Source organism: Stegostoma tigrinum, chromosome 1, assembly GCF_030684315.1.
Source record: "Stegostoma tigrinum isolate sSteTig4 chromosome 1, sSteTig4.hap1, whole genome shotgun sequence".
In the NCBI taxonomy this organism is placed as follows: Eukaryota; Metazoa; Chordata; class Chondrichthyes; order Orectolobiformes; family Stegostomatidae; genus Stegostoma; species Stegostoma tigrinum.
The window spans coordinates 123,850,781-123,878,139 of NC_081354.1; the positions used below are offsets into that span (position 1 = coordinate 123,850,781).

General features: G+C 38.8%; 1 protein-coding gene across 6 annotated transcripts in view; it reads left to right on the forward strand.

Moving 5' to 3' along the window:
* Positions 1-27,359, forward strand: part of mier3b (mesoderm induction early response 1, family member 3 b) — a 75,623-nt gene that overhangs the window by 15,546 nt on the left and 32,718 nt on the right. For 5 of the 6 annotated variants that reach the window (XM_048533644.2, XM_048533620.2, XM_048533626.2 and 2 more), the window contains 4 exons: positions 8,822-8,967; positions 13,858-13,986; positions 14,106-14,226; positions 26,257-26,339. In XM_048533644.2, the coding sequence (XP_048389601.1) occupies positions 8,869-8,967; positions 13,858-13,986; positions 14,106-14,226; positions 26,257-26,339 (432 nt within the window). In that variant the 5' untranslated portion in view covers positions 8,822-8,868. Of the gene's footprint in view, positions 1-8,821; positions 8,968-13,857; positions 13,987-14,105; positions 14,227-18,907; positions 19,099-26,256; positions 26,340-27,359 lie in introns of those variants that run through there. The other variant, XM_048533632.2, reaches the window with a different exon arrangement.

The following is a 27,359-nucleotide window of genomic DNA, read 5'->3' on the forward strand; positions in this document are numbered from 1 at the left end:
TAGGTGTTAAAACTGTTGTGGTTGTACAAAGTGAGCATTTATCTTTAAAATGTACGAAGAAGGGAGAGATGGCTCAGAATCGTCATGAAGGAGAATCAGACCACTGGATGTTCTGGGTATTACCTCAACAGGGAAGATAGTTCCTAAGGGTTAAAATTAAGGAGGAAACAATAGAGATTTTGACAAACACTGGAGAGTGAGTTAGACATTGATATTGGTTGATGATCCTATTTGTCTTCCAGAGGGGCTTAGGAAAGTTTAAAAAATATAATTTAAGACATACATGGAGATTTTAGAGTTGGACTATAGAATGACTTTGTAAATTAAGAGCTTGAAGTAGGAGTAATGAAGCAAATTCCCGTGAAAAAAATGACCTGGCAAGTTCAAGAATATCAGATTGACCAAGTGTGGTGGAGCAACCAGTTGAGGTAAAAGAAACCAAATTCTGGCCTTGTAACTAAATCTTGGGACCATTGAGGTGCTGACAAGAAAAGGATTTGTTCACACAGGTAGATGGCTTAGAAATGCGGTGAACAGGAATCATTTTCAAAATTTAGCTGAAAAGGATGAAGTTGACAAGAATAAAACTTGGAATTTTTGACTGTCATCTTTAATAGAATTACAACAAATGGATTTGCGATTGAAAATGTTTCATCCAGTGCTTGCTCAGAAACTGAATTGGAAACAGACTTCACTGATATTATTTTAAAACTACTAAGTACTGATGAGAAAATGGAGATCTCTTCAAATATCATTGGATGAGGAACAGAGTGTAATCCATCACATGGTGGTTCTATTGAGTATTGCAACTGAATATTACCGTTGGCTTGCACAATTCCAAATGACAGGTTATTTAAGTGTAAGGGAAATACCAGCTATCATATTAATCAGGATTCAAGTTTTTTTTTAAATGCATTCATGGGATGAGAGCATTGCTGGCCAGAAAGCATTTATTGCCTATTCCTAATTGGCCACAGGACAGTTGAGAGTCAGCCACGTTGCTGTGGGTCTGGAGTCACATGTAGGCTGGACCAGGTAAGGATGGCAGTTATCCTTCCCTAAAGGACATTAGTAAACCAGACGGGTTTTCCCTGATAGTCGACAATGGATTTATCATCATCGTTAGATTCTTAATTCTAGATTTGAAATAAATATGCAGTTTTTACATCAAAGACTGGATGTCAGTCGTGACACGCCAGGTAGTGGAACAAACCAACTGTCAATTAACTGGACCCGAAACGGTAACTCTGATTTATTTTTTCTTCACAGATGCTGCCAAACCTGCTAAGCTTTTCCAGAAACTTCTATTTTTGTTCTTAATTAAACCTTACAGTTTTAATTCCAATACTAGATTTTGAAGAAACATTTAACAAGGTCTCAATAGATTGTGTTGGCCTCCTAAAATCTGGAAAGGGAACTAGTTTCTTTTAATGGTTATGGGTGTTTCTACAATATTTCCTGAAACAGTCTGAAAAAATATAAATGTAAAATTAGTGATTAAAAAAATTAGTGATAACGGGAACTGCAGATGCTGGAGAATCCAAGATAACAAAGTGTGGAGCTGGATGAACACAGCAGGTCAAGCAACATCTTAGGAGCACAAAAGCCGACGTTTCGGGAAGGGTCTAGGCCCGAAACTTCAGCTTTTGTGCTCCTAAGGTGCCGCTTGGCCTGCTGTGTTCATCCAGCTCCACACTTTGTTAAAAAATGTGTTGTTTTTTTAAACAAAGACATAGATTACCCAAAGAAATGCAGTCACATAAAGTCTCCTCAAATTTTATGTCAGAAATATTCAAAGCAAAAATGAATAGTTTGCAAATAAAATAGTATGTACCTTCTGCTCATCATGTGCAATTGTAAGGTGCATGAGAAAGATGGCATCAAAATTTGAAGACCACAATTAAAGCTTATTGTCAAAATGCCCTCATGATTGGGATGACACATTCTTTCATTACTGTTTGCAATCAGGAACATTGGATTTAGTATTTTTGAAGTAATATATGGATATAAATTAAGAGGAGCTCTTAAAACTGATTAGAAAAGTTGATAAACCGAAGTTCAGTGATTCCAACTGTGTGTCAAGTTTGAGAGAAGCTTCTTTGGGTCATGTGAGTTAGCTGAACAACATTTGAAAGATGCTCAACACAAAGACGAGCACACAAAACGGCTGAAGTAAATTTTTTTCAATGGAAGACGCTGTGTATTAGTGTTACAAAAACAGAAAATGCTGGAAAGACTGAGCAGGCCTGGCAGCATTCGTGGAGAGTTGGTGTTTGGGGTTATGAAGATGCTGTAGCTTTGAGGTTATTTTGCTGTTGAGAGGGATTGAACAAGAAGCTCTGAGCTGACTGGTTAAAATCACTTGAGTAAACAGCTTGGGAGGCCTTGGATTTATTTTATTTAAAAAGCCTGAATGTGTGTGGCCATCTCTGTCAGATTAGGATTTCTGGATGTTGGTTTTTTCAGTAGCTTCAGAAGCTAGTGGGGCCTCGAGTTGAGAGCTTCAGTGAATTTTTCCTGGCTGCTATTCTCTGAATTTTCTCTTGCTGTTTCTTTTCTTCCTGGGAATTGGAGAATTGCATGTGAGAATCTGTGTCTGAATTTGTATTTTTGCCAATGGATGCATTTATGGCATGTTGGTATTTTGGAACAGCAAATTCGTGACAGTTGATGTGTCTATTATTCTGTTAAATTTTCCAGTAGGGTTAATTTATTTTCTAACTTTCTTTCGTTGTTTGTATTTAACCAGAGTGTTTAAATGAATTGTGTTTTGCTTAATGTCAAGCAGTTTACCATTCACATTGCGCTTGGAACAGGCACTTTACATTTGCCTTTAAAATAAGAAAAAGTTAGGGTCTCGGCTAATTCATAAGATATTTTGAAGGGGTCTGGACTGGTCCATAACAGGGTTCAGTGACCCTTCCTCAGAACTGATGGTTACGAGGACAAAGTTGTTTTTTATGCACACCATAGAGTGATGGAAAGCGGTAAGGAGTAAGCAATAGGTGGAGGTTGAGCCCAAGGACAAAGAAAGAGAGTTGGATGTGATCAGCCGAGGAGAATGGTAGCCACTAGTAATCGCATTAGAAGCTATTCAGTGTGTGTAACAGCGGACCGTGAGATAACAAGGCCTGGTGTTGGGGTAAGGACATTGGGCTTCAGGCACCTTCTCCTAAAATTTGCTGAACATGACATTGAACACAGAAGGCTGTAGACTTCCCAAGCAGAAAATGAAGTGCTATTCTTCCAGCGAGCATTGCAGCAAGCCTGAGACAGAGTTGTTGTCTAGAGAACAAGGTGATGTGTTGTAGTGGCAGGCAACTGAAAGCTTGGGTCCAACTGTGCTAACAAATGCTCAGTTTTGGCAGAGCCTAATTGAGAGGCTATTCAAACTGGCTTGTTCCACAGCAAGATGACAAGTTACGTTGCCTATAATTCTTTTTCTGAGTGGACTCGACAGTCTATGTAAGGCAGCAAATTATGAAGACAGATGTCAGTGCTGGGCACTTGTTGATTGACATGTGTGGACCCTCTGTGCAGATGTGTATTAGTGTTGTTACCTGCCTCTGGGCAGCCATTAAAAGCAAGGTTCACCGGATATTGTCAAATCAGAAAGAAATTTCATGATGTTAACTACGCGATGAATATTCCACACAGGAGAGAGAATCGACGAATGTAACATTGAATAAGTTGAAAAGATATTGTGACAGATGATAGTGAGGAGAAAAATGTACTTAGAGGAGTAAAAGAAATCAGAAGTGAAACAGAAATAGCAGAACAATTGGAGAAGCAATCAAAAATAGAAAATTCTAAAGTTGATCCACCATAATCAGACTGGCAAACACGTAGTTGCTTAAACAGTTAGAAATTTTATCTTCCAGAAGATTGATTGAGCTGACTTATGAAGATTATTACAGGACTGTAAACCAGTTTGTAGAAATGGGCCAGCAAAAACGTTGGACTGTTCATGTTAGTTTGGGGGTCAGTTACCTGTAAAATAACATGCTTACAGACTCAGTCTGGAGAGGTTCGGTCAAGTGAAGGATAAGATTAAGTTTGTGATCAATAATGACGTTGTTGAACTAAGCTATAGTAACTATCATGATGGTGTTGAAACTGAATGGGTCATAAAGATTCTCTTATTACAAAAAGAGCATGATGAGGAAGACAGACTCATCTGCAATGCCAAGAGTGGAGGGTTGCATTGAATGCGTTGGACGAGTGCAATTTGTTTTGTAAGTGGTCTTGCTAAAAGGATATTAGCGAGTTCCGCTAATTGACCAAGTGCAGGAAAGATCAACTTCTTGAAACAGCAATTGGATTTTATTGATGCAAAGGCACGCCACTTGTTTGGAGAAATGCAGCAAAGACAATCACAGTTAACCAGTAAAGTCACTGAATTTTAAGACTGTATGACTGTTGCTTATAACAGTTTAGTTGATTTTGGCCAGATCTGGAAAGAACATTTACACCACTTAACCAAACTGTTTGATTTGCTACGAAAGGCCAATTTGATTATAAGTATGTTAAATGTGAGTTTGGCAAGGCAGAGGTGCCTTATTTTGGTCAACTGTGGGACAAGAGCAAATGGTACCGAGAGAAGCCCGAGGACTATTTTGGATTTTGCTGTGCCTAAAACATAATGTGGAATTTTACATGATGGCATGATTTATTCTATGACAGTTTGTTCCAAATTTCACTGTTAATGTACTTTTAACAAACTTGTTGAAGGAAGTCAGGAATTTGAATGGACACAAGTGGCGATGTGTCTGTGAAAACTTGAAAGCTGTGCTAACAAATGTGTAATTTTGGCAGAGCCTAATTGAGATGCTGTTCAAACTGATTTGTTCCGCTGCAAGATGACAAATTGTGTTCCCCGTAATCATTTTTTTGAGTGGACCTCTGATTCGTGCACAGCAAAAGATTGTGAAGCCAGAAGTCAATGCTGGAACAGATGGGTGTGTGTGGACCCTCCAAGCAGCTATTAGGGGACTGTTGGTGATGAGATTGGAAATGATCAGTCTGCCAATTAATTCACCAAGAAAATGGTGGCAAGCATATTCTGAAGTGAATATTATAAGTAAAATGTTATCAAGGATATTCTAAAGTGGAAAAGGAGCCGTTGAGTCTTGTGATTGCTCTCTAACATGGTGTGATCAACGTTAAAAAATGTCAAAGTGCCTTTGAAAATTTGAAACCTGTACTGGAAACCACCTGGTTTTGGTAACTCCAAGCTGAGAAGCCATTCATGTATTGAAAGTTCAACATTTGATCCTCTAAAAGTCTGGCAACCATAGAGATACTTAAAAGGTTAGATGTAAAATTATTGCGGAAATTTATTGAGATGAGTTATGAAGACTCTTGATTGACAGAAACGAAGTTGTGAGATCTGTTTCGCAGTTAGATGATGAGGTACGTTCCCTGTTGTTCTGTTTCCCTTGTGCACGGATCTCTGAAGTAGAAGAAACTTTTACTTGTATGGACATCAGCCTTTGATATTCTGAGAAAAACAAGTGGCAAAAAGCTGAACATTTGCTTAATTCTTCTGTCGTCAAGTTTGAAAATTGGCCATGTTTCTGGAAAAGTAAATGGTACAGTGGAAGCTTTATCAAGAGCATTGTGATGTTGTGCCCATGACCTTATGTAAAATAAGGTTGCTGTGTATGTTGTTTAATGACAAAATATTACAACTATTGGTGGGCCAGACAGTGTTGAAATAATCTTTGATAAGTAATTAAAATGATTCTTTGACAAATTTTCACTGTGTAGGGAGATAAAATATGGGTTACATATTTTAATATTTATTTTGGATTTTGAATTTTGAGCTAGTGGCACATGGGGTTTTTGTGTCTCTAAAAACACTCTTTAATTATTATCTTCTAGGTATTTCTGTAGCCATGGTGATTTTTTTAAGTGTGTGTGTGTGTGTGTGTGTGTGTGTGCGCGCGCGCGCGTGTGGCTACTGGGGATTTATTTACATTGAGAGAATTTACTAGTGCTTAAAGTAAATTGCACAGTGCATTAGGCTTTGAGATAGAAGATTCTGGAATTTTCAGAGGGATGCTGAAGGAAAATGCTATTTGCCAGGGCAGGGGTCTTTTAGTTTCAGTTCTGAGCAGTTTGCAGGCATCTTGGTCAAGGTCAATATATACACCACTGTTTCTGAGAAAGCGATGTTATTTGCTACTTGAATGAATTGGATTACTTCCGTGTGGGGATCTTAACTTACAAGTTAGAGACCAGAACCATTCAGTTAGAGATTATTTGATGTTGAGAAAATCAGGGCTTGGTTGCATGAAGACTGCACAAAGTTTCTCGAAATGAAGAACTGAAGCTTCAGGATTAAGCTGCTTTTGTTAAAGAAAATGGAATTCTCTCCAGCATGAGCATTGCAAATGAGTTTTTCTGGGATTAGTTGGATGGTGTCTTGCTGTGTGTTTCAAAGTCTTAAATTGTATTATATGTAAATAATCCATTGTTCTGTTTTGTCATCTTTGTAAAATAAACTTCTGTTTTAATATTAAAGTTGAATCGACAGCATTGCATGTATGTTTTAGTGACAGGCTGCCTTGCTAAAACCAAAAAAACCCCCACCCAACTGAGGTACCAAATGCAGGCTTCAGCCTAGGACCTGATTTGCCCAGTAATATTATAAGCTGGGATCATAATTTTAAATCATCTTTTAGTCTTCCCTTTTAATTTTTCTGCAGTCTGCCTTTCATGCATTTGGTTGTACAGCAATGAAGAAACTTTAGGGAGTTCTTTCGGTGGGGAAAGCTAATTCTGAGCTTAATTCTGTATACCTTTCTATTGAGTAATCATAGAATCCCTACAGTGTGAAAGCAGATCATTCAACCTATCAAGTTCACACTGATCCTCTGAAGAGCATCCCACCCAGATCCCCCAACCCCAAATCACTGCATTTCTGCACCACCTAGCCTGTACACCCCTGGAAACAATAGGCAATTTAGCACAGCCAATCCACCTAACATGCATATTTTTGGATTGTGGGAGGAAACCAGAGTATCCAGAGGAAACCCACAGACACGCAGAGTCTGTGTGGCATTTGCTCAGTCATTTGAGGGCGGAATCGAATCCGGGCCCTTGATGCCATGAGGCAGCAGTGCTAACCATAGCCACTGTGCCACCCTAAATTTTGATTACGTATCTTAGTACAAAAAACATGTATATGCAGAATGGCCAAAGTGCCACTGAATCCAACAGAAAGATCATGTCCCAAGTCATTAAACCTAGCTTCATACACCTACCGTCCCCTGTGCCAGGAAGACAGAAATTGGAGGGGCTCTGTGAAGTAATGCAAAATTTACTGGATTATACACCTTGATCTAAAACAGTAAATGCTTAAGACATATGTAGGCAGCTAGATTATTTTATTCAGCTATGCCTAAGTTATGAGACCCATTGAAGACTGACTGCATAAAGATGTAGGATAGTTGAATGACAACCAGAGGAAGTACTACACCAGTGCTGTCAAAATGTCTCCGATTCTCTTGCACGTTGGAAAATCTGTAATGACCAACTGTGAATCTGCACCTCTCGGTTGCCCTGCATGATCATGGCAGTGCATTTCAACTTCTGGAATTGAAACTTTTTCGTGAGCACTAGGAAGGTATCTGTAGGAAACTCGCTTAAGTTATCACCTAAAATTGTCAGGAAAATAATTTTAGGAATGACCTTAGATTTCTCACAGATATAATGGGAACTGCAGATGCTGGAGAATCCAAGATAACAAAGTGTGAAGCTGGATGAACACAGCAGGCCAAGCAGCATCTCAGGAGCACAAAAGCTGACGTTTCGGGCCTGGACCCTTCTTCAGAGAGCATCAGAGGCTCTCTGATGAAGGGTCTAGGCCCGAAACGTCAGCTTTTGTGCTCCTGAGATGCTGCTTGGCCTGCTGAGTCCATCCAGTTTCACACTTTATTATCTTAGATTTCTCACACTTAGCTTGCCATCAGTCAACACAAGGTTCCATGTCAAGCTTTAAGGTGTGCATATACTCTTAAACCTTTGGTGCACTCCATTTGAATGACCTATGTGTTTGTGATATTGGTAGTATTCAAGGCTGTTATCCGACTCATCCGTGAATGACTGTTGGGATTGAGTGACAATTTCAACAGATTTGGTTCATGAGCAATGCATTGGGCTGGCAAAAAGGGGGCAAGGTATTGACTCTTCTGCAGCCTGGTGCTGGACTCCCATTGCCTGAATGAAGACCGTATGAATTTTGCATTTTACTTAAGTTGAATGATGTTAGAATCATGGCATGATTTGGTACATAAGGGGGCCATTTGGCCCACATGCATGCACTGTGTGATGGAAACCCTTGACTTAAACTCAATGACTCGTTATTTTTCTCGCAATTTTTCATTCCTTAGTCCTCTCCTTTCTTTCTCGTGCTTGTTTTCGTGTTAAATCTCTTACTTGCTCCTAATTGTGTTAATTTTGGTTTCGTCATTTATTTGAATATAATTTTTTTTGCATATCTAAACATCAGTTTTTTCCTATCTTGGTCTCTTATCCACTTCCTTTTACCTTTTGCACAATGCCATTTTATAAAATAAATCTATTTGTATCGAAATTTGTGTGGGACACTTTTCATGCACCATTTTTAATGCCAAAAAAAGCCCTTTGCATTCAAATTAAGTGACTGACGTTAAGTACCATCTAAATGCAATTCAATTTGGTTGCCACCATGTTAACATGATACCTATTTTTTGATATGATTCAATTACTGAGAACACACAGCTGAACATATATCAAAGATTTAGGATGCTCATTTGATTTGTTTTTACTTTTATAGTTGGCTCATTGTCTTCTGAGGATCATGATTTCGACCCTACAGCAGAAATGCTAGTGCATGAGTATGATGATGAGCGAACACTTGAAGAGGAGGAAATGTTAGAGGGAGGGAAGAATTTCACATCTGAAATTGAAGATTTGGAGAGGGTATCTAAAGTTTTTTTTTCTTAATAGTAATTAAGGTTAAAGTCAAACTGTCGAAACGGTAACATAAGACAAACTGCAGATGTTGGAAATCTGGAACAAGAGAAACTGCTGGAGCAACTCTGGTCTCGCAAAATATTTGATGAGGGAAACAGAGTTAATGTTGAGTCCAGTGCCCCTTCTCCAGAATAGTTCCAGTTAACTCTGCATCTTCCTCACAAATGCTGATAGACCTGCTAGGTTTCTCCAGCAATTTCTGCTGCTGTTGAAACAGTGCAGTTGAATGTTATAAAGTTGATCAGTAATCTTGCAAATTTAAAGTAAAACTTTGTAAGGTTGTGGGAGTGTTCTCTGTGATTAGGGAGCCCATAGTATGCACAAAACAGCTATTGATCTTCTGGGTAACATCAAATGAGGTTATTAAAAAAACATTGTCGTACTCTTCACATTGATGCCTTCATGCGAGGCTCATAAATTTGATATCCTTCGAGTAAAAGAGAAAATGCTGTGAGCATGATTCGGAGACATGAGCTAGCTCCTCTTTGTTGAACTTTGTCAGTCGGTTTGTTTCTAAAAGTTCAGAGAGTATTTGATACAGAATTGTTTTTATACTAAGATTTAGCATTGAGATATCTTTCTAGAGCATATGGGCCTTTACTGTGCAGGTTTGAGAATAAGTGCTCCTTGAGGAGAGGTAAAATTAGAGATCAGTTACCCTTGACAAGATACATGTAAAACCTGTTGATAGCTAAGTAATGTTCGGCAGCTCAGTTCAGAGGGCACCTTTAGGCTGTACCTTTTGGTGAAGCAAAGTACTGAGAATTATGAGCAATTTGGGGCGGAAAGGCAAGCTTACGCTGTTGGTGTCCAGCAGAAAATAATTGTTCAAGAATGATGATCCTTTCAAGTTCAAATTTTAGACTGGTTTCTAGGCAAAAGTTGCAGTTATGACAAGTGAAGCAAGAAATATGCCAGAAGTAGAGTTGATAGCCAGAGACTTTTCCCCAGGGCAGGATTGACTGCCACGAGGGGTCGTAGTTTTAAGGTGTTCGGAGGAAGATATAGAGGAGATGTCAGAGGGAGGTTCTTCACCCAGAGAGTTGTAAGCACATGGCATACTTTGCCAGTGGTATTCGTGGAAGCAGAGTCATTAGTGACACTTAAGCGACTGCTGGGCATGCACATGGACAGCAGTGAATTGGGAATGTAGGTTAGGTTATTTAATTTTTGGATTAGGATTAATCCATGGCACAACATCATGGGCCGAAGGGCCTGTACTGTGCTGTACTTTTCTAAGTTCCTTTACTGATGGAGTCAATGAATGTGCCAACACTTGAACTAGTATGTTTTAGCTTTACAGTTGTTTGTCTATGATTTTCATTTGTCAGTTGTACCAGCATGGAGTTAGGTCAAGTTAGGGACCAGGTACTACTTTGAGGAGGAAAAAAAGAATAAGCTCATTGAGCTTGGCATCTTAGGAACCTGCAATGCTGTGATCTTCAGTGAGAGAAATTGCAGCTGGAGTTGCTCAGTTAGTATAGCATCATGTAAATAATGCTGTATGCATTTGAAATTGAAGGTTTTTAAAACTCCTATTTCAGATAGTGTCTATTAGTGTGGAGTCTTTATGTGCTTTTTCAGTTCTAGGCTTAGCTTCCTACTCCACAGCCACTCCATCACTGAAGACTTTTTTTCAATTGTGACATCAATTAGCTTTTATCTGTTCGCTGCTGAAACTCTTATCTACAACCACCCTTTGATATGTTCCCTTGTGGGGAAAAAAAATGTCATGAATAGGTTCAGAGGCTATGAATGCTCAAGTCAATGTGTAAAGATCTGTTGAAAAATGACAGCTCTTTATTCCCTTTTGAAACCGAGTATCCTAGTTTTCAGTGTTTCAGCTGAGGGAAGTAGTGTTACATCATCCACCTTGTCAGAATGAGTACGGTTCAATTAACTCACTTTCCTTCTCGCCTCCAGAGAATATTGGCCCATTCTGCTTAATATTTTTAAATGAGACAAGCTGTCAACCCAGGAATCGATCTAATGAACCATCATTGCTCAGGCACTTGCATCCGTCCTCCGGTAAAGACCAAAATTGTGCACAGCATTGTAGCCGTAACCTCCTCAGAGCCCTGCATAGTTGCACCAAGACTTCCTTATCCTTGCACTCCAATCCTTTCTTGATAAACGTTGAAGTACTGTGTTCTTGATGAATTGCTCGCTGTAGCTGTATGTTAACTTTCTGATTTTTGTACAAGGTGATGCAGTTCCTCTGAATACCAGCGTTTCTTTCACTTTGGAAGAGCAAAAATTTAAACATTAGGATTGAGTTGAGAATTTTGCTCTAGTGCACATTAATGTTCATTTGCTAGGTTCTTGCCTAATTACTTAACTGGTCTATATCAATTTGGAGCTTCTTTGTAGCATCTTCACAGCTTAGCTCTCTTAACCACCTAGCTCCTGTATTATCAATAGCAAACCGAGGTATACCACATTCATTCCATCTCTAAATCATGAATATAGATTTTAAGCAGCTGCTCCAAATGTTTTACACCTGTCCATCTTAAATAATTCCTCATTTATACCTACTGTTAACTGACCACGAAGCAATCCAGATAATAACATTACTTAGTATTCTGTAAATCTGAACCCTGTTTTACAACTTCCTGCAAATATTGATTATCTCCCCTTTTCTTCCATCAATCGTGCTCGTTAGATCTTCAAAAATTTTGAAATTTGCAGAACACAACCCGCTTCATGACTCTATTGGCTGTCCATCCACTCTATTATGATTCACATTACAGACCAGACCAGACCAAACCAAACTGGCTAGACTCTAACTGTTGTCTGATTTAATGGCAAATGGTAGATACTGCATTCTAGATATGGTTCGCTTGGCCAAACTAGGCTTCAAGCAAAACACACTTTTTTATTCTTAGACCACAATTAACATTCAAACAAAAAAGACGAATTGACGTAAGTTAAACTCTGTTGAAATAATTAACAAAATAATATTTTATTTAACTACTGGTCAACAGATCTAATAGTGTCCCATATACACAACCTTGGTAAATTCAGCAAAACAGACTCCCTCACTTGCTATCTCTTTCAATCCAGGAGAACGAATACTAATCATGAATTTAGCAGCAGAGAAAGCGCTGCATCTAGCAGCTTCACTCCAAAATCCCAACTGCAACAACTTAAAGCAAAAACTCAAATCCTCGGTCTGTGTGAACCTGAATCCACCCACTCATGCTTCTTATGACTAATTTTAAAAGAACCCAAAGCTATTTACTGTGCTTTTCATGGAGCAGTAACCTCAGCACTAGATTTACAACACCTATCATCAAAAGAAACAGGACAGAATAACTTGCTTTTAAAAGCATATATTGTCACATTTATCAAATGCCTGTTCCATATCCTTAATAGTAAATGCTAGCATGTTCTGTAAATATCAAGCGTATTGGCTTTTGTTTGTTTGTTTGTTTTTGCTCTCTCTACGTAGCAACTGTTGGCATGTTATTCAGTTACTGTCATATCTACTGGAGCCTTCCCAATGCATCCCCCAATGCACCCATTTCCTCTTCTAGCCCCAAGTGTAAGCTGTCAAGCCTGGGTGTTTGTTTTTTTAAGATTAGTTTCATTAATTTCCATGATAGCTTCACTTAAGTTCCAATACTCGAGACCTTTTACCAGTGCTTAAAATCCTTTAAATCTTCAACTTGTCACTGCTGTTTGCAGTATTGTTGTCTAATGGTAATGCAATAGTATTGTTGACTCCCATGCAGTAAGGCTGTGCCTTTTTACCAGTGGAGGTTTTATTCTTCAAGAACATGTATATTTGTTGAATGAGTTGCCTGCTTTAATGTTTGTCACTGTTTATCTACAACCATATTTTTAGCAAATATTCCAATGTACATCTGTCAATCCACCCTTCTGTGTTTGACAGTTTAAAATTCAAGACCATAGTTTCAGACTTTACTGCGTCACTTTCAATATTATGAAATACTCTCCTTATGATCAATCTTCCCCAGATGATCCTTTATTATGAGGCTATTAGTTGACCGTCTCTTGCACAATCCATGATCTAAAATGTCCCAGTCTTGGATTTGGTTTCATGGTATGTTGTTTCTTCAGAAAAAAAACAATGCATTTCAAGATCTTTTCCACCAATTTATCCTTGCAAATTTGGTTTGCCCAGTTTACGAGACTTAGTGCTGTGTGATATCTGCATTACCCCATTACAGGCTATGATTACTTCTTAGTGGGCCACTTCCTGCGAGTGTTCACACTCTCTCTCCCTCCTCCTTCCATTACTCCTTAGACTTGATCCTCTCTTCCTTCTCCAGATAATGACATCTTGGCTTGCACTCTTCCTTTAAGTTTACTTTTTGTGTACCATGATAACATACTAACATGTTCCTTTGCCCATGAGTGGTATAGAAATATAGGTTTTCTCTTTCTTTGTGGATGGAGTTTCTCCCTCTAGCAATCAAATTTGTCCAATAAGCTCTACTTACTTGGCTTGGGATTCTTATGAACATCAACTTTTTAAAAATTATTATTATTTGAATTTGGGAGATTGCTAAGTCTGTATTTAATTCCCTAGTAATGTTTTTGGGGATGAGTTTTTGGAATTTTAACCTGGCAAGGAATAAGAAATTGTAAATTCTGGTCAAGTCAGAATTGTATGAGACTTGGAGAGAAACTTTTTTTAGTTAATAGAATTCTCATGCTGTTGCTATTTTTGTCTTTCTCAGTAATAGAGGTTGGAGGTCTGAGGGCTGTTGCTTAAGCAAGTTATGTGTATATCAGATATATTAAAAATGATTAAGTGAAAATGCCAGCATGGTTAAGATTTTATAGAGTGCAACTCTTTGTGCTCAACAGGAGAGCAACATGCCACTTGATGATTTGCTGGCGCTTTATGGGTGTGAACCTCCAGTGATAGAAAATGAAAATCCAGGGAGTTCGCCAAGTGAGCTCGCTGATGAGTTACCTGACATGACTCTTGATAAGGTAAGTTTAGTAACACCCATCTTATTATGTTGATGGATGAAGATTTCATGAAATTTTTCATCTAGGTGTTCAATATGATTGACTGGTAAATGAAATTCCTTTTTATCTGAACCAAATAGGAGGAAATAGCAAAGGACCTACTTTCAGGTGACGATGAAGAAACACAGTCTTCCGCTGATGACTTGACCCCATCTGTTACTTCTCATGAAACAACAGATTTATTTCCCCGACACTTGAGATGTAAGTTTATGGATTAAAATTGACACCTTGGGGCTAGAGTGGATCTTTCGGAAGTTGCGGTTTTTAAAAAAAACGCTCTCATTAAGTTTTGAAGTGTGTTGCTAGGAATAGATAAGGATTTGACATGCTAAGTTGCAAAATAAAATTGTCACTAAGTGGGCAAACTAAGAAACTAACCTTTGTTTCCCTTTCATTAAGCCTAATATTTAATGTTTATCTTGTAATTAATAGGTATTTTAAAAATATACTAAGGAAATTTGGTTTGAATTTTACTTGAGTACAAAATTATGTCTGGCTTAAGTGGCATTGTGCACCGATATAGAAAAATAACTGACAGGCCTCTCAAACTGCCAGCCAGCCACTGACTTAACTTGGCCAGTGGATTTTTTTTGTCATTTTCCGCAAGGATCATGTAATGAAACTACTGATGCTAAACCTTAATGCTAGCAAAAATATTTTTGGTTTTCAGGAGGCTTAGAGTACCACACCAGTACAATGCTTGCAAGTGTAACTTTGTTTCCACATCAGATTCATATACATTTTTGGATACATTATTTTGAATTGTCCAGGTATCTATCTCGACTTGGTACGGGCTGTTTGCTAAGGAACTTGGGCAGAAGTTGATGATTTGGGTCTTTGGAGACTGTCAAGGGATTTTGAGATTAATGAGTCATGTGTTTCTGATTTTGGCTATCTTACCAGTGTATTTTTCGGTCATTTCATTCATTTTCCGCAAGTGGCAGTTGTTTGATTTAAATGCGATATAATTAAATTATTGTTACGCGAAAATATTAAGGGATATGGGCCAAAGCCAAGTATATGGAGTTGGGCCACATATTAACCATCATCATCTTGGGGTTGAATGACATACTCCGGTTCATTTATTCCAGAGATTCTATGTTGGAAAAGAATATTTTTATAATTTATGTTTTTGGTGTTAGCATGAAGTTTGATCAAGCAGTAAGATTGCCCCACACAATCTCTGATTTAAGACATATATCCAGCATGATACTTCATGAAGTTGCTAAACTGACAGAAATTCAAAACTTATAATTTGTTGCCAGTTAGTAAATGAATATATGCCTTTGCATTATACAATTGCATCCTCAAAAACATTGGATGTAGTTTCAGTGCAACCATTCTCTCTGTTGATGGAGAATGTAATGATATCTAAATGGAATTGGAAGCACAATCTCTTTGGGTTGATGCAACCTAGGAATTGTCAGTTCACAATGTAGTATGGTAAAGTTTTCAGTTTTGGTTTTTTAAGACTACAGCATTGATTGAAATACGTGGGAGCTTCCATTATATTTCTGGTGCAAGCATAAATATCAAAACCAGTATGTGTATGGTCCCTTGACATGATGGGCTACGACTGAGTTACTTGTTTCTCTTTGTGATCCAACAGTGATGAAACACTTTGTCGACTTATGTTGAAAATCATTAGTTTCTCCACATGCAATTCAGAAATGATTTTGTTGGATCAGTAAACTGAAGTACTTTTTTTGCCATTTGTCATGAACTTGAAAACAACTTCCAGACTTGGATACAACATTGAAATTGGAGATCTAGACCTCTCTGGATTGATTTGAGTATTTGACTAGATTGTGATTACTCAGCATTTAAATTTGTCTGTGAGAATCTGTGGGAAGAAGAAATCAAGTACAGACTCGAGATAAATGAGAATTTTATTTCCAAAAAATTACAATTTCAGTAATGGGGAAATCAAAACTCAACATTCAGTGTTACATAATCATTTGATAATGCAGAACTTGAATATTGCTGAGAATGGATGCATTTTGTCTTGCACTTTGGAGAACATTCTGCAAGTAGACAAGTTTCAAGGGTTAAGCCAGTACTTTGGCTGCATGAGAGAAGAGTGCTGATTGATCCATAGCCACAGTTATGCAGCACCCTTTGTTCCAACTAGTCCGCACCAGCTGGAAATTGTGAACTGATGAAGTCGCATTTGCTAAAGTCTCCTATCCCTCTAAGCCCTTCCTATTCATCTACCCATCCAGAAGCCTTTTAAATGTTGTAATTGTATCCTCCTCCATCATCACCTCTGGCAGTTTGTTTGATTTATGTGCCACCCTCTGTGAAGAAGTTGCCCCTCAGGTCCATTTTAAGCCATTCCCCTCTCACCTTAAACCTACGCCTTCTAATTTTGGATTCCCCTACCCTGGGGAAAGAAAACACCTTGGTTACTCCCCCTAACCTTGCCCCTCATGATGTTATAGATCTCTATAAGGTCACCTCCCCCTCAGCCTCCGATGCTCAAGGGGAAAATGCCCCAGTCTAAACTGTCTTTCCCTGTACCCAGAACCCCCCAATCCCGGAAACATCCTTGAAAATCTTTTTTGTCCCCTTTCCAGCTTAACAACAATGTTTCTATCGAAGGTTACCAGAATTCTACACAGCACTCTAAAAGTTGCCTCACCAATGTTGAGTACAACCAGAGCATGACTTTGCAACTCCTCTACTGAAAATTCTGACCAATTAAGGCAAGTATGCCAAATGTTGTCTTTGCACCCTGTGTACTTGTGATCCCATTTTGAAGGATCTGTGCACTTACCCTCCCAGGTCTCTTTGTTCAGCAACACTCCTCATGGTCTTTATCTGTGTAAATCCTGCTTTTATTTGTCTTTCCAAAATGCAGCGCATCAAATTTATCTAAATTGAACATCCATCTGATCGATGTCCTCTTGTATTCTGAGGTAACCTTCTACACCGTCCACTCCACCACCTAGTTTGGTGTCAAGTGCAGACTTACTAATCATACCTCCCATGTTCACAGCCAAATCATTTATAGAAATGACAAAAAGCAACGGACCCACCACTGATGCTTGTGGCACATGTTATGGTTACAGGCCCTAAGTCTGGAAAAAGAACTCTCTACCACTACCCTCTGTGTCTACCTTCAAATCAATTTTGAACATAGCTGGCTAGGTCTGTCTGGATTAATTATGATCTGACCTTACTAACGAGTCTACCATGCAGAACTTTATCAGACACCTTGCTGAAGTCCGTATGGACGATATCTACCACACTGCCCTCACCAATCCTGTCATCTCCCGAAAACAACTCACGCCAGTGATTGAGATGATTTCCTACGCACAAAACGATGTTCACGATCCCTAATCAATCCTTGTTTTTCCAAATGCTTGTAAATCCTGCCCCTCAGAATCCCCACCACCCGCCACCACTGAAGCCAAGCTTGCTGGTCAGTAGTTCCCTCGCTTTTTCTTACCATCTTTCTTAAAGAATGGCACCACATTAGTCATCCTCCAGTCTTCTAGCCCCTCGTCCATGGCTGTTGGTGATACAGATATCTCAGCAATCTCTTTCCTACCTTCCTACAAAGTTGTGGGATGCGCTGAACGGGTCCTGGGGATTTTTTGATTTAGTGCTATTGCGTGTACCAAGGTATAGTGAAAAGTGTTGTCTTACGTGCTTTACAGGCAGATCATACTTAGACACAAATCCATTGGATAACAGAACAGAGTGTGGGATAAAATGTTACAGCTGCTGAGAAGGAGCGGAGAGAGATCAACATTGAAGAGGTCCATTCAAAATTCTAATAACAGCGGAGAAGAAACTGATCTTGAAGCTGTTTGTAATATATCTACTTCAATGCGTGGGAAGACCTCCAGCACCTTTTGTCTTGTAATATGGACACTTTTCAAGATTGTTTGGCACATAAATTTTAATTGTTAAGCGTAGTTGCCGTGGAGAATCAAAACTGGTCAGTGTATGCTCTGAGAAATTAGCCAAAGCTTGATTTGAAGTAGGCACCGTTTGGCAAGTGTGGGCTGGTTGGGTACATGAGTATCGAAGATTTAGATGTTATTCTGCAATTGGACAAGATTTCCCAGATAATCCTGAACGTGCAAGGAATTATGGTGACAGCCAATTTAGGATTGTCATTTGGGCTCAGAGTGTAGTGCTAACTTGTGTGTAACGAAAGCATATTTATTAATTATTCTGGCCCTACCTTTTGCAGACATCAAAAGTCTGTTGATGTTGTTTGCCTGCTTCAACTCAACGAATTGGAAGACAACTGTTCACTGGTTTATTTTTCAGGGCAGTGCTCTGATCATTCAGTCAATCTGCCTGGTTGAAATTGAACAAAGTCTGACTATATTTAAACTATGAACCACCATTTATTGGAGCAATCTCCATGACAACATTTCCTCCAATTAGACTGCACTTGCTATACCATGAGTACTCTCCTCTCATGCAATTCAATAATGGTTTTCCCCTTGAATTTGTATTCTTGCACAAAGACTTGAGAGCAAGACAGTTCGGACAAAGTGTCTATTTTTCAGCAGTACGTTAAGATTATTTTTAAAACTCAAATCTGATATCCTAGGTGGTAGTTTCTTTTATCAAACAATTTATAAGTAGGCTATAAAAGTAATTCATTCTTACTCATACTGTGGAAGTATCTTTCTTTCCAGTGATGAGCATAACTGTTGAAAGTGCCTTTTTAGTTGGGCTACAGTTCCACTTTATTTCCCTTTCCTCAGTCATTGAAAGACTTTACCCTTCATCTGATGTATCGTAACATTTCCCCCAGCAGCATAAACCTAGCCACTATTTTCTCACATGGTTGAGCTCTGTGTTCTCTTGTTTTCCAGCTTGGAAAGATCATTGATCTTCAAGCAAGTTGTCTGCTGGTTTAAAACATTGCACAAAATATAATGGCATCTTCGTGGTGGCACCTGGCCACTTCAGGTTCTTGCAGTTATGTTTGAAGCACAACATGGCTTGTGCACTGTATGATTGGACGTCTCCTCCCGCACCAGACGGGAGAGTCTTCATCAATCCTCCAAGAAAAGAGTCACTGCAGGAGTGAGGTCTGGGAGCCAGGTAAGTTGGCCCCCACCAGAAACCTGCTCCACAGGTCCCAAAAAGTATGGTCCTTCTCAGGTCACCCCTCCTGCTGTGGCTCAGCTTACTTTTGTAATGGCTTATCTGAGGAGTCAGTCAGTCTGGTGCCAAGTATGCTTGGTGCCAGGATGTCACCTTTTTATTGTTAAACCTACCCCATCCAACCCCTTTTGTTGAGAGCAGGTCTCAGTCAACAAGACAGTCTGGGATGTGCAAGCAGTTGGTCAGCTACCAGCACTTAACTGCCCCATTTCTGCTGGTTGAATTCTATATAGTGAGACAAGTTGATGTTGACAAATGCTCCATTGCTGGTAAACATTTTTTTCTTGAAAAATAACTTGCCTGTGTGACTAAATTATGTGGTCCTCAAAAATAACCTTAACAGGTGGCACTTCATCTCATAGTGCCAAAGACAGAGCTAGCTCATGCTGACTTTTCGTCAAATGCTCCTTTATTTGAGACTGAGCTAGATGGTACTTGGAAGTGAAACTTCACCCATGATGGATTGCTCTTTAAATACTCTTTCTAGTCTTTCTCCATCACCTTAATCAGTTTACCCTACTTGGGATCAAAGGAGACAAGAAATCCTCATGTGATGTTCATGTGATGCCTTCAGTTTGTTCTTCTCCCCACCCTCCAGAATCTTGGTTGCCCAACAGAGTGGGTGAGAACACTGCCATTTTTGTGCTGTTGTCCCTATTAAGCTTCCGATGGTGCGAAGGAAATCTGGTTTGCTTATGTTGAAAAAAGGTTTTTGCATCCATTCTTGCATGTTAAGCTTTGTCCGGACATTAGTCCAATTCTTCATTGGTTGTTTTGATGGTTGGCTGATGTTTTTCTTGTGTATGCCAGTTTATGCAGAGGAAGCTTGTGAGTTTTCACATGAGAAGAATAACTCCTGAAATACTTTTCTCTCAGCATCAACTGTCATCTCAAATGATATTTTTTGTTTTGTGTTGCAACACTTTGAATTTTGATTGTTAACTTAGCAGGGTTGCCCTTCCAGTTACAGCAGGACCCCCGATTATGCACATTTTCATACTAAATTGTAGGGTTTTTAACAGGCTACGGAGAAATCTGAATTAATTTTTATTTTGTATCATGCCATAAATGCATTTCTGTGCTGCTGGAAAGCAGTCATTAACTGGTGTAAAATAACTTGTAATGATTGCCTTAAAATCGTAACCAAAGAAAATTTACACATGCATGTCGATCACTGGGTTATAAAGGAAATTTAATCCCTTGGATTTATGTTTGTGCATGTGTCTTTATGGGTGATGAGCCATAAAATTTCTTTTGTTCTTCAAAGGCAATTGCAACAGCTTTCTGGAAATTGATGTGTTTGAGGACTCTTAGGTGGTATAGATCATGTGATAGGCAGAGCAGAAATCTGAACTGCAATCATCAAGCACTTTTAAGCACAAACTTACAAGAAGCCCCTCTGGCAGCACTCCACGTATTTTTTCTGTTGTTTGCTAAATAATTCTTATGAATTATGTTTTTACAAGTGGCCAGGATCACAGCCAAGTTTTATGTATTCTTGGTGTGTTGATTGATTTGGCTTACATTAAATTAGCTGGATGCAAAAATTCTTTCAGTCCTCCATTTTAGATCATCTCTGTTGGCCATCTGGAGACCAATTACTTGTGTTCTATTGGAGGTATAGCCAGGTGTCACCTTGAGTCTTAAGGTGAAGAATCAAAAAGTGCTTGCACTTCTGATTAATGTTTCAACCACCCTACCCCACCCCATCAAAACCATCGACCTGATTATGGTTGCATTTATGTCAGGTTAGCATACTCAAGTATAATAGGGTGTGAGAGCCTAAGGTCTTTCTGAAATTGCATTTTCTTGCAGCTTTAAGCAAGAATCTACTTCCAGTACTCAAGGAAGAAACTGGCCTGGATGTTAAGCAACCGTAGCAGTTGGTAATTTGATCCATATCTATGCTGATTTTGCTTATTCACTGCAGGGTTATCACCTTCAGAATCACATCTGGACCAACCAGATTTTCCTTAACAGTTTATATAATGCAATACATTGCTTATTAGCCACCTCTCTCGTGGAAACTCGTCACTTGGTTACAGTGATTTGCGGTCGTGAGGTAGTTTCTGGTCTGGAATATCTTAAATATTTGCTCAGCTTGATCTGTTGCAGATTTTACAAACCCATCTTTTATAAAGTTTAATTGGGATCCATTTCGCTATATTTTCTAAAGACTATTCGTGCTGACATTCATTTACAAAGGAAAAGTTAATTGGTAAAGAGATGTTAAATTCATTTAATTAAGCATTCTTTGAGATCACAATTTTTGAATAGAAAACTTCTGATGGTCTTAATTTTGACGGACACTCTTCTCAGTTCAGCTCATCACCACTTCCGGGAGTGCTGTTTTGTGGTAGACAGCAAACGGTGGTCTAGTTAATGATGCCAATACCCCGTGAACATACAAATTTGAAAAAGTTAATAACTGCAAATAATGTAATATGAAGGCTTAACTTTGATAAATGGCATTTTTTTAAAGTGAAGTGGACTTTTAAATGTCAAGTAGTCATTTCTTAATCTATTAGTCCACATTCATGTGAAGTGAAAGAACAACCCGGATTCCACTGCAGAAGAGTGAATTTTTTTTTTCTTGAATTCAAACTTCGTGAAACTAGACAGTATATATCATATGAAATGATCTGGTATTACCGGTTATATAATACTGTCAGCGTTCAGCTATCTCCTCTCACCGGAGTATCTTTTGAGGTCATGCGTGAAAGAGTCTTCGTAATTGTTTGCTTGCAGTGTTTTGATGTGGAAATATTTTGGCTTTGGCTTTTGTTCAGGTAAGCATGTCATCCTGTTTAGAAGTCTGACGCGGCAGACACCAGTGATGCAAGCTGGATGCTGAGAAGCAAAAAAGCGAAACAATTTGCTCCTGGTAGTAGTTAATGTTTGACATTGAGATACTGCTCCTCTTGTATTTGGTTGCATTCAGAGGAATGCGAGGAAAAAAAGTGATCCAGCCTTTACAGCAAGTTTGGTGCTATCTTTGTATTCCTTTGTTTCTTGTTGAATCTGGAAACTGTTTAATCATTCAGCAGTAGGTGAGATCTATCCCAAGTGTTAGAATTATTGTGAGATTTTATTGCTGGATTGAGGTTTTTAAGTTGTATGAACATACCCTTTGGCTATAATCTTATATCAATGAGGAAAACTTGGCTTACCAAAGATGAACTAGTAAAATTCTCTTTGATTTTGTCCCTGTTGCCAGAGAAGGAAGCTTTTATTTGGTTTAAAAGAAGTGATTTTAGTAATTTAGAGACTTAATTTGAGTAAATCTCAAATTAATGCAGAAATGGCCTTGTTAACAGGAACAAAATAACTCTGGTAAAGGAAGAGTAGGCTTGTTGAGTTTTCTGACTTTTCTCCACGATCATTGTGATCCTGCACAGCTGCTGCGTTTGTCACTTCTGGTGGAAATTGTACTTGACCTGGTATAGAGAGAGATTGGTACTGTTCAAATGGTTGTAGATCACTGTATTCCCTAATTACAAATTAATTTTAACGATACATTTGAGAAGATATTATGCAGCATTGAGATACTTTTGTTCATTGAGGGGCGCTTATTGCTTCTGACTACGGTTCTGGCCCTAATTGGATCAAAAGCAGGAATGTCTGAAAACTGCACTTTTCTCTTTCCTGCGATGATGTTCTTTTTGGTGGTAGAAGTAGGATGAAAGACATACCCATAAGTATGATTTTATGGAAATGATTCAGAGTAGTTGCAATAAAATGTATGTTTAAAATTGGCGCACAAAACTGGGACTATTCTAATAGCTGACAAATAAGACAGTTAACAGTATTTGGAAAATGAAAATGGCTTCCGAGATATTGGCACCTAATCCATTTACTGTGAGGGCGAATTGTGTATGGTTTACATTTAATTCTTACAGGTAAGATTGGTCGTTAAGAAGAAATTTGATCCTGTATTTTTGAAGTGTCTGTTAAGCCTTTTTAAAATCTTTGACAAATTAAGGCATGGTCACGTGTTACTTAAAGTTACTCGTGTAGGATGTTTCCTTTTGAGTTCGAAGTGCAAAGCCTGTAAACGCGCCCAAGGTTTTCTTCCAGATGTGTAACTCTGTTTTGTGTCCTTCACAATTAGGTAAAATACATCTTTTTCATCACAAATTGTTCAAAATCTCATCATTGAACATGGTAAATATTTCTCAAACATTTCCTGTTAACTTGAACCTTTTTATTCATTGGGATGACAATGTTGCTGGCTAGGCCAGCCTTCACTGCTCATCTCTAATTGCCCAAAAGGCTGTTGGGTGTCAGCCACATTGCTGAGAGTCTGGAGTCACATGTAGGCCAGGCTAGATGAAGGTGGCAATTTTCTCTCCCAAAGGGCATTAGCGAACCAGATGGGGTTTATTTTGACAATCGACAATAGATTCATGATCATTAGACTCTTAATTGCAGTGTTTTATTGTATTCAAATTTCATCTACTGAAGTAAAATTAGAACCCAGGTCCCCAGGATATTAACTGGGCCTTTGAATTAATGGTTCAGTAATGATACTGCTCAGCCATCATCTCCCTATTGAGCCGTTAACATTATAAACATAAACAACATTTTATACTTGTCCAGAATGGTCAAGCTGTAATTGCATCCTATGATCAGTTGTGCTGCTGCTGCTGCTACTGTTGGAAAAGTATAATTGAAGTGTCAATTATGCAGAATTTTTCTCGTAAATGTCTGTGGAATTTATGATGGAAATATAAAAATAATTAACAACTGATTTGCATTGGGTTTAGTGGATCACCTAATCTCTGCTTTACCTGAGACTGTGCCTGATGTTAGCTGCTTTGTATAGCCCCATGGCAGTTTGACAAGAGAAAAGATAAATTGGATCAAAGCTGTGATGGTGAATACTTGGGTTAAGGAATTGAGGAAATGGAGGTATGAGCAATGAAAGGCATTGCATTAATCCAGGAGGTTTCTAACCACAAGTGTCAAGTAGATGCATTATCTTGGCTTCTTTCCAATGTCCCATCCCACAGATGGTAGTCTTTGGCTAATTTGATTTGCTCAGAGGGATTAAGATTTAGCTGAAGGTACTGGATACAGTAAGGTTGTGGCCCCTAATCGTATCGCTTTGTGCTGAATGCTTGTGTTTCAGAATAAGCTATGGCCCTAGCCAAACTGTTGCAGTAGACAGGTTATCGGTGTCAATCTGATAATATGGACAACAAAGTGTGGAGCTGGATGAACACAGCAGGCCAAGCAGCATCTCAGGAGCACAAAAGCTGACGTTTCAGACCTAGACCCTTCATCAGAGAGGGTCTAGGCCCGAATCGTCACCTTTTGTCCTCCTGAGATGCTGCTTGGCCTGCTGTGTTCATCCAGCTCCACACTTTGTTATCTTGGATTCTACAGCATCTGCAGTTCCCATTATCACTGATAATATGGACAGTTGCCTATGTGTGTTGTGTCCATAGAAAGTAGGATCAATCTAATCCAGTCAATTACATTTCATCAGTCTGCTTTCGATTGTCAGACAAATGAGGAAGATGACTTTGAAAGTGCTATCAAATGGTACTTATTCCACAGTCATCTGCTCATCGTTGCACAGTTCCTGGCCCCATGGCAGCTTTGATCCAAATATGAACAAAAACCTTCAGAGGTTAGGTTGGAGTGACTGTCTTTGGCATCAAGGCAGCACTTAATCCAGTGTAGTATCAAGAAGTTTTCATGGAATTCAAGTTGGTTAGAACTCGGAAAATATCTCCACTTGTGGGGAGGGGTTATAGTTAAGATTCCAATATATAAGTTCAGAATTTGAGATGTTTGCTGGTGATTTGATGTCACCTAGCAGCATTACTGCTTGTCAGATAGTAAAGCGGTTAGTGCCCATATATAGGAAAACCTGAACATTGTTTGGCCTTGGGTTGGTAAATTCAAGTAAAATTCACACCGCATAAGTGCCAGGCAATGTCCATCTCCAACAAAAGAAATTAGAACCATTTTTTATTGACATTCAATGGCCTTATCAACACAAATTCCCATCAACATTCAGCGAATTCCAGTTGATCAGAAACAACTGGCCTGACCATGGTCATACAACAGCTACCAGAGCAGGTCGGAGGCTGAGAATGCTATGATGACTGAGGAATGAGTGATCAGGTGAGTCCAGGATTTTGACCCTGTCATTGAAAGAATGGTGATATAATTCAAAGTCAGGCTGGCCATTGGTTTAGTGGGAAGCTTGCAGGTGGTAGCCTTATCATTCTTGATGATACTGGCCCCAGATTTGGAAGCTGAGGGGCTTTCATGAATTTCTGTAAAGTATCTTGTGGCTGACCCACACTATTGCCACTGTTATTGATGATGGAGGGAGTGAATGTTTATGAAAATGCCGTCAATTAAGTGGACTGCTTTGTACCAAGTGGTGTCAAGCTTGAATATTGTTGGAGCTGCATTCCTGCAGGCAAGAGGGATGTACCCCGTCACCCTGCTGAATTGTACTGAATAAATGGTGATCTGACTTCTGGGAAGTCAAGTTGAGTTACAACAATATTCCTACCCTTTGACCTGCCCCTGCTAGCTGAATTATTTAATTATGCAGCTAGTCCTGTTCATTTACTGTTCAGTGGTAATCCCTGGATGTTGAGAATGGGGGATTCAGCAATGGCAGTGCCTTTTAAATGTCAAAAATGAGATGGTTCGATTCTCTCTTGTTGGATGTAATTCTTTCCTTGGCATTTGTGTGGCATCCATGTTATTTGTCCTTTGACCTAAAACACTAGATATTGATTTGTTGTGTCTTCACTGTCACTAGCTCAGACACCTGGAACATTAGTGCGTTTGTATCTAAATCTTTCCAATTGCAACTGTTCAAGAAGGCTGTTTACCACTTGGGCACTTTGTTGTGGGCAATATATGGCGGCCTTTCCAGCAATGATCTCACTATGGATCAACAAAAAAAAATCCATTATTCACATGCATTCTAGGTATTGTCTTTAGCACTTGTGGTTGATTTGAATCTTCCTCAAGAAAAGAATTTCCTTCCATCTTGAGAATAATGAAAATATTCAATTTTATTAGCCATTTTCTGACAAGTATCTTTTATTTTCTCATATCAAGCAAGCACCACCTATGATGGTGATAAAGAATCTGAAGATGAAGAAGGACAAGATGATTGTGTACCACCTGAAGACTTAAAAAAGGTACTGTAAATTCAGCATTATTCAATCTGACCTCAGTGTACTAAAAGCTAAAATCAGCAAGACGTCTTTGGTTGTACATCAGAAGGAGTAATAACTTTGTCAGACGTAGTAAGAAAAAATTTATTCAGCTTGATTGATTCTTCAGCTATTAGAGTTGAAATGAAATTTGTTATTTAGACGAATACATGGGATGAGTCAGCAACTAAATTGAACTCCCTGTGTAAATATTCCTGAGTGTTAGTTCCTAAATCATGTTGTGATTTGTAAAGTTGATGCAATGGATTTTATTTAAATTATTTAAAAGAATTTGGGATCCCCATACACATAACCAGGACACGCCCGTTATTTATCCTCACAATGGTGGTCGTCTTAATATTTTTTTAAAAAGTAAGGCAGCAAATGAAAAGCAGTAGTCAGTTCTGTTGCCATACACTATCACATTTTTCTGATGATTTGCTATCAAAGAAAGTCCAAAGCTTTGGAATCCAAAAACTGACAATTTTTTTAGCAAAACAATTTAGTGTAAGGACTTTTTTCTTTATTTATTCATGGGAGGAGGGTGTCATTGGCTAGACAGTAATTATTGCCGGCCTAATTGTGCAGGGAGGATAGTTCAGAGTCAGCCACATTGCTGTGGATTTGGAGTCACATATAGTTCAGAGCAGGTGAGTATGGTAGTTATCCTTCCCTAAAGGATATTAGCAAACCTGGTGGAATTTTAGGATAATTGACAGTTGAATTTGTGACCATCACCAGACTCTTAATTCCAGATATTTTATTGAATTCAAATTCCTCCATATGCCATGGTGGGATTTGGACTTAGGGCCCCAGAATGTTATCTAGGTATCTGATTAACAGTCCAGCGATAATGCCAGTAGGCCTTCACCTCCCACAAAGTTAATGGGATATGAATAATTCTTTACATACTCCCAAACGTTGCATAACTTTTGAATTGTACAAATTTTGTAATAACAAAAATGCCATTTTTGAATGCCAAGAGCAGTGATGTGCATCAAACAT